Raw genomic sequence first — 8,854 nt, forward strand, 5'->3', positions numbered from 1 at the left:
TTATTCAAGCAAAATAAAAAAACATTAACTAGAATTATATATATATATATATTTTTAGTAATATATTTTAAAATAAATTCAGTCATTATTTTTCTTTATTTAAAATGTTGCCTTGAAATAATTCAAGATAAAAACAAACGTTTAATTTACTTTAAAAATTTGTTTATTATTTATAAAAATTTGAAATTGATTAATGTATGAACTTTTATTATTAATTTTAAAGTATATTTTAAAAGTATTTTTAACTTCAAGAACGTAATTTATACTTGATATATTTCAAAATTTTAAATTTACTATTTATTTATAAAAATATCCTTAAAAATCAATTTGAAACTTGAAATATTTATTAAAAATTTCTAAAATAAAATATCAAGAGACCTAAATTAGCAATTCAGTTTATAGATTTTTTTTAAATTAAAGAAAGGAACTTAAAAACTTTTCAAACTTGTTGAATCTATTCAATATTCATTTTAAATTCTATTTGATTTTTAAAATTTTTCTTTCTTTTTTAGAATAAAAGAATACTTCAAAGTTCCTTTAGAAAATATTATTAATTCTAAACATTATTTTTTATAAATTTCTTAAATAATAAACGAATTTTTAAAGTATAAAACAAAGCCACGACATTTAAAAATTAAGAAAATAATATTAATTCGTATAGAATAATAATGCTTTCAACCATAAAAAAGAATGGATTTATAAAAGTTTTATTTAAATTATTTAATTAATTTAGAGTAATTTTTAAATTAAAATCCAAATATAAAGGTATTAATTAATTAATTAATTATTAATTTTTTATAAACTGAGGCCTTAGAGATTTATTGAATATTTTCAAAAAAAATTAACATAAAATTAAATAATATTAATACTAATAAACAAAAATTATAATTTAAAACTATATAATGAGGTTAAATATATAAATATATAAAATTATCATTGAAAAGAATAGGAGAATAGAATATGTAACGCCCTTTTAAAAGGTATAAAGAAGAATTAATAATTTAAAATATTTTTAAGTAATGAATACAACAGTTTTAAATGCGAAATTCCTTAAGTTTCAGCAATAAAAACTAAGGATAAATTCGAAAGTGGTCTAGATATAGCTGCTGTGACATTCTAAGTGTAAGCTAATAATTTAGTCATTAACGAGCAGTATCTCGTTCTTGGTATATTAATGACGATAGTTAGTAGAGTAGTAAACTTGTATAATGTTTCCTCTGTTCATTTCCTGTGAATTATATCGTTACTACACCACCGTTATATAAAACGGGGGATCATACCACGCAAACATTGTATTTTCTAATTAGTTCCCTGGTGAAGAGAACTAATTTCTTTAAAAAAGAAAATAGTTATATAATTTCCTTTAATTATTGAAAATCTTTAATAATAATAATAATAATAATAATAATAAATAATAGCGCAGCATTCTAATTTTGAAATTTAGGTCATGTGTTTAAATACTGTACAGGGTTGCCCAATAGCTAGTTGATCGATATATAAAAAGACTTTTGGGTTACTCTGCACTTATGTATTATCGATATTTTATTCAGGAATAACTAAAATGTTTTAATAAATGAATATATTATTATTATTATTATTATTAGTTGATTTCTATGGTGTTTTTAAGAGCATAAAAGTTATGCTGAGTCAAATTAAAAAAATATATAAGCAAAAAATATTCGAATGTGCTAAAAATTTTATTTAATTTTCTATGTATTTATATATATATATGTTTAAAAACTAATTTTTTAAAATATTTTTCTTTAGATTTATATATTACCTGCACATCTGTTATACTGTTTTACATTAATTTTTACTTATTATTAAAAGTGAAAATTTCTTTAAAAATAAGAAAGTTTCACTTTAAATAGGAATGATTTTTATTTAAAAATAAAAAATATATACAAATAAACAAAAAATATGTCTTTATATTTGTTTATTTTAGTTTCTCTTTTAAAGTTATTTTTAAAAAATCAAATTATTATTATTTTTTTAATCAAAAAAGCAACATTTAAAAAGTTCTTAAATTGAGTTTTAAACAAGAAAATTCAATTTTATTTCTTTATAATTATTTTAAAATTATACATAAAATAAATTTCTTAATATTAATAATTATTCTTCCTGTTTTTAAATTCAAATCTATACTTTTCTTAGGAAAAATATGCAAATTTCACATCAAAACTAATTTTTCTTTTTGAAATGAATGCATCATATATTTTATATAATTTAAATATATTTAAATTCTTGATACAAAAGACGGAATTTTTATATATTTTAATTAAGTTGGCAAGAGAAAAAAAACAATAATAAAGTAATATCATTTATAAAACATAAGATTTGCAAATGATTGCAGAAAAGTAGAACACGAACTTAGTAACTAATTACGTTCTTAGGAACGTAGACATCAGGCATGGGGTCAAAAAGAGGTGAATGGTAACAATGAAGGGCGAAAACTCTTAAAGGAAAGGTGGATTTTGACGTCAAAGCAAAACAAGTATACGTGAAAACGAGAGTACTATCGAACGTATATAAGGACTGACGAAAATTGAAATTCTTTACTTGACACCAAAATGAAAAAGGTAAGAAGTTTTCCAAAAAATAATTCATTAATAAAATAATAATTTTTATATTTATAAAATTATAAAATTGTTGAATTTTGAGCATTTTTAGTTGGCATTCCTCCTCCTCTTTAATTTAATATCGGGAATAGAATTTTCGATCCTCCTGAGACATGGGTAACATTTAATTACGTAATCGTTTTTCAATAGAAGAATTTTGTGGATGTTTATTGATTTTTATTACAAATTTGAATATATAATAATTGATTTCTAAATATTTCTTTTTGTATTATGTAAACTCTCGTATTTATTTGATGAACAATCCTCAAGTTTTAGAGAATATCAAATGTTAATTTTTTTCCCATGAAATTTTTCATTTCTTAAATTGTACTATGCTTATTTATCTACAAGAAATGAAGCTCTGATTATTTCTTTATTGGTTAAAAACGTTTTAGATTATTCCTTTTAGGTATGATAAATTATTTCAAATAACTCTCTTATGTTTGAAATGATGATGAAACTTCACATTCTGAAGGAAATTCATTACATTTATTAGATAATTGAGAATAGAACTACGTTGCATTAAAACTTAAAATTAAATAAATGAACACTATAAATAATATTTTAAATATTATTTAGTTAAGAGACATTGTATATAAGTAACTACTGCTGAATGTTACATTAATTCAATCAATATTTTACATTGTCTCATGTTGGCTGCTCCTAAAGTATTTTGTAACTGATTTAACTGAAGATTCTGATAGTATTATCATTATTTTAAAGAAAATATCATGTAATTTCCGAGGTATTTTATATCCTATTATAATTTTTATTGTAATTCTCCTCCTTGAATTCAACGTTTCAGTTTTTTCAATTTTACTTTAAACTTAAAAAGTACGAAATCGAATACTTCAAAGTTTAGTTTAAAAGCTTAAATTAAAAATTTCCTTTTTATTGTACTCCTAAAATTTTACACAACAAGATCTATTATAATTTAATAATGGCATTTGATTTAAAATAAGAATGAATTTTAAATATTTTTATCATTTGAATTATTGTATATTTATATGCAGTAATATTGTATAATATATTAATGGTGGTTTTAAATTATACGAGACTCAAAGCAAAAATGGAGATGTGAGGCCTTTATATGTATTGTTAAACATTTATGACAGGATATTTAATATAGAAGATCTATAATTCTGAATACTAAAGGCGGAGTAGCGATAAACTTATTTGAGTGTTTTTGACCTCTATAAGCATAATTTGCATAGCATAAAACCACCACTGCATAATTATAAGAGTATAAAATTTCTTTTTACGTTTATTTACAGATACTAATCATCTTGGCTTCAATAGCTTTTGCATTCGGTCTAGAATCCAGAGAACAGGATCCATATTACGATGTAAGATACAAAGACTACGCTAGAGATCCAAGAGATCAACCTCTGTACGAATCTGGAAGACCGTACATACCAACATTTTATCAACAGTCTAGACCTACGGTAATGAAACGAACTGCAAAACCAGAATTGGACACATTAAAACCTCATCACCCAGCTATAGTAACGAGTTATTTCAATCAAGGCTATAACGACGGTAAACAAACGGACTATAAGACACATTATGATCTTTCTCCCCATTATTATTATCCAGATTCTACTCATTCTGTTTATAGTAAACCTGTTGTAAGTGTTGTAAGTGATTATAGGAAAGAACGTCCTCGTATACACGAGTTTGTACCCTTTCAATACTATCCAAGACCTGGTTATATACCACATACTCCTTATGTTCCTCAACCAAATTATCGAGAATTTTATAATAATCGAAACATGAAACCCGTTCAAGAAAATAAGAAGAGGATTATATATGATGGACCATCAGTTAAAGACAGAAATCCCCTCAGTTTGTATGGTTATTAATTGTACAATGTACAAAAAATTTCTTTAACGCTAAACGATTATCGGCAATTTGCCTAGTAAATTACATTATATACTAATAAATTTTATATTAAAATAATAATTTTTATGGTTTTTTTTTCTTATTATTATATTAATATTTTTGTATTAGTGTGTGAAATTTTCCAATAAAAAATGTTTTTATAAATGAAATTTAGTGAATATCCAAATTAATTAACGCATTAAACATTATAAGTAAATGTTTTTCTTGTATTAAATCTACACTTCTCAACCTTCTTCCGAACATTAAAAGGCATAGCATTGTTTTTGAACAAGAATCCAAATTTTCAGTGGTTCGCGAACCACAGGTTAGGAAATGTAATTAAGAATTCATAAATTTTAAAATAAAAATTACTCGCTTCGCTAAAAGTGAAGAGAAGATTAAGTAAATAAAAATTTAATTTTCTATGTTCTATCCATATATCCAATAATCTATCTATCCATGTTTAAAACATAATTTTTTATATTCTTTCTTTTTTTAAAATGGTTTTTATGAAATTTTAGAAGCATGAAGCGATAACAGGAATTAAAAATTAAAATCGGTTTTTATTTTATGCAAATATTTAAGTGATTAAATTGAGAATTACGGAAGATAGAATCGGTTTTAAAGTTATTAAAAATCAAATTTTTATAAATATTCGAATTATTAAACTCTCTAGTAATAACATATTGCAGCAATTTATTGCTATTATAACTATTTTTCATCATCTACTCAAGTACTTGAAAATTTACTTGGAAAACAATTATTTGCGTATCAAAAATATTATTTTTGATGTAGAGAACTTGAAAATAAATTAAATATTCTATAAATCAAGTAATAATGACTTTTTCATGCATAAGGAACGTATGTTTTTTCACTTTTACAGACCTAAAACAGTCATAAATTATAAAATACTGACTATCTAGTATTGAAACTTAGTACTAGCTATGGTCCTAAATTGTATAATATCAAATATTGTGTTATATGATCTTTACACTATATAAATCTGTTATAAAAGAGACATCTCAAGTCCACGTATTAGCTTAGAGAAGAGGGCCTTTCTATATAAGACCTTTTACATTCTAAAACTAATAAGAAAAACTGTAGAATTTTAAAATTTATATTATTAAAGATTACTATTTAAATTTAATCATATTTCTTCGAATAAAAACGTGATGATGATATATAACAACGTTGATTTCTACTACGAGATTCAATATTAACGAATTTTTTCTATCATAAAAGGTATATAATTTGTAGCTTTTATTATTTTCAATAATAAATTTGTAATTGTAATAATTATAGCATTTTTAATAAGTAATGAAATGAAGTACTTTTTAAAAAATCTTTCTGCCCTATAGGCGTTAAGAGAACTTTTATTTTGCAGGACCTTTATGGATTCGACCAAGCCCATAATAGGAGCGAATGCTGATTCATTGTAAAATATCCACAGCCTATATCAATTCATTTATGAATACTATGCGCCAACACGGGTCCCTTGTTTCAAACTTTTCGTGTTACAGTCAACCTCGCCTTAACTTACTCGCATGAATAGAACACACAAAGTGTCTAGAAATCGATCTGTCAAGCGTATTCCATTAGTGGGAGGAAAGACGTCATATTCACTAAACTACGTAAATTATAAGGCATTATGATATTGTTACTTCGGAATTTTAGTTTGCAGCTACTAAAAATTAGTCAATGAGATGGCGGTAAACGAACTGACAAGAGAATAATAGCACGAGTTCGATGTGCTGACATAGGCGTATGCAGAAATGTTTTAAAGGGGAGACCAATATTTATTAAAAATATTAACAAAAAAAGAAATAACTTAAAGGCCTTGGGTTCTTGGAAAAATTGTTTAAAACGTTTTCAATGAACGTATTTTTAGCTTAGGAATGTATCCTTTATATACGCAAGATCACAAATCAGAGAGGCGATCTTACTCACAGTAGATGTTTTGACGCGTCTTAAGATACTGAAAGATTTTTTCAATTGATATTGGTCAATGGAATAAGACAACCCACTACATGCCAAAGAGGGGTGCCTCCAGGGAGGATCTTCTATGCGAAACTGGGCTCTGTTTAGGTGTCACACATCTGAAGAAAACCCGGAAAAATTTCAAGCGCGAACTCAACCAATTACCGATGTTCAGCGGTTTTATCCATTCGACCACCGATCCAAATATCGAGGGCGTTGTAACCAATAACGTTAATAATGAGTATATACCTTACTTAATATTAGGAAAGTATTCAGTAAATTTTAAAAGGTTTGACTCTCTGCCCTCATTGATTTTTTTCCTTTTACTTGGCAATAATCAAACCAGGAAAGCGATTCATTGAAAAAATTGTCTGTTAAGAAAGAAGCAAATAATCTTTATTAAAAGATTATTTACTTCTTTCATCCCATTTTCCATTTAACTAAGCCGTACGTAAAATAAATTGAAAATTCCATTTTCCGGAGAAAAACAGTCATATGGCAGTGCATTTAACAAATCAAAATATGGAAAACATATTGCTCTTCTGTAATATTCTTCAGCAATTGAAAATCCAACGTTACTTCCATGGATTTATTTTCTACATTATCTTGGTACAGATATTTTAATGTTTAAATTATTAAGTAACCTTAGAAACATTTCCTGCATTCGTTCTGTGACTTTTAATAAATCATCTAAAATGTTTTATGTGCTTTTTATATTTTCAATACAGGTGAACTAATTGACTTTTTTGTGTAATAGATTCAAACATACTTGAATAATTATTAATTATAATCAAAGATGCTATAAACACGGTTGAAATACACGATCATAACAGTTGATGAGCAACTGTTCTTATATCTGAGTTTGTACACACCCATAGAACACTCAGCTATGAATGCATTGTTTCAAAGTCTTTGTAAAGTACTCGTATGCTTTTATATTTAGCAATTCAACGAGTTTCACTCAGCATTTGGATATTCGAAATTAAACATCTTCTGAGAGAATTCCTTCTAAAAAAAGAAATTGATGATTTAATTACGCCACATTTAATTGATTTAATAGATTGAATCGAAAAAGGAAATAGCTGATTTAATTGCGATTTAATTGATGATCTAATTACAATACGAAGTTAATTTAAGACAAGGTTTAACCTATATGACGCTCAATAAATAAAAATTGCTTCTGGCTATTCATTTTTAAACCTAGTTTGTACGCCATATACATTACCAGATATCGCAGAACCATCGTAACCTTGGCCAATTAAGTTGTTTAAATCCAGTTAATATTCTTCAAGTAATTTAACATCGTATTTTCAATTCTTTTCAGAGTCCATTTTTTCTTCATTTAAAATAGCCAATAAAATCTTTAATTAAATTCGTTTGTTCAGTCAAGGTACCGAACGCTGACAGATAATTTTTTCTTTCTGAATATTTCATAGGTTATGTCAGTAATTACAGAAAATTCGAAAGTGTTTTTCAGTAAACGAATGATTGATTCAACACTCTCGTCGTCACCACAGATTTTAATAAACTCATTTTGTATTATTGGTGCAATATAAAGAACATTTTCTTTTTTTCCGGTTTCAAAATGCTTACTCAAAGTTGCATCTCGTGATTCCATTCAATATTGCAACAAATTATAAAAGTTTCCTCCTTTGATGAAACCATTCATGGACTTTTCATGTCCATGAATGGTAAATCGTAAGTTCTATAAAAGTGATCGTTCATATTACGGAAACAAACTTTTTAAATATTTTCTTGCACAGTATTTTAAACTTTTTAAATCTAATTGTGTGATTATGCTTTTTTCAAGATTTTCATCAAGTTTTAAAATGTTTCAGCTTCCTTTGAGCTCTTGAGTAGGAGCATCAGCACTTTCGTGCATATTTTTATAACGATTAAAAACTTTCTGCTTAAATAATACACAATAGAGACAAAAACATCATTCAGCCTTTGCGGATAATCCAACCATAGGTTATATTGCTCTAATCAACATGCTTGAATCTAAGGATGTTGTTGACTTCATGCATGTCCATGACTCACGTGTAACAGATTGTACGATGCCGACTTTTAGGGGAATAAGTTAATTGCGCGTCGGGAAAAGTCTAGGGATTGATCGTATGTGGGTGGTGAAGTAGGAGGCGAGGATGCCACGTGTCCTCACAAAACCATTTATTTTTGACATAAATCTAACTTACACTACAACACTACAAACAAAAGCAGACTGCTTTAAGGATCTGGGGTCGCGTATGACGATCGTCGTTCTTGCAGCAGGGTCGCCCTAAAGTCGATGATGACAGTGCAGCCCGGGGCGAAGACGACGGAGGTGGGAGGATCTTCTAAGTAACAAATCTTGAAAGTCCAGAGAGGTCGGCTACGTC

At 26.4% G+C, this 8,854-nt stretch overlaps 1 protein-coding gene across 1 annotated transcript; it reads left to right on the plus strand.

The window, feature by feature from the left end:
- The first annotated feature begins 2,367 nt into the window (after positions 1–2,367).
- Positions 2,368–4,574, plus strand: LOC136973464 (uncharacterized). Its single transcript, XM_067268196.1, has 2 exons — positions 2,368–2,579; positions 3,893–4,574. Exons 1-2 carry the CDS (start codon positions 2,571–2,573, stop codon positions 4,478–4,480), a joined length of 597 nt encoding a protein of 198 aa, XP_067124297.1. The 5' UTR covers positions 2,368–2,570; the 3' UTR covers positions 4,481–4,574.
- The last annotated feature ends 4,280 nt before the right edge of the window (positions 4,575–8,854 follow it).

The sequence above is a fragment of the Centruroides vittatus genome, unplaced genomic scaffold (genome assembly GCF_030686945.1).
Source record: "Centruroides vittatus isolate TY-2023 unplaced genomic scaffold, ASM3068694v2 contig_3175, whole genome shotgun sequence".
Taxonomy (NCBI): Eukaryota; Metazoa; Arthropoda; class Arachnida; order Scorpiones; family Buthidae; genus Centruroides; species Centruroides vittatus.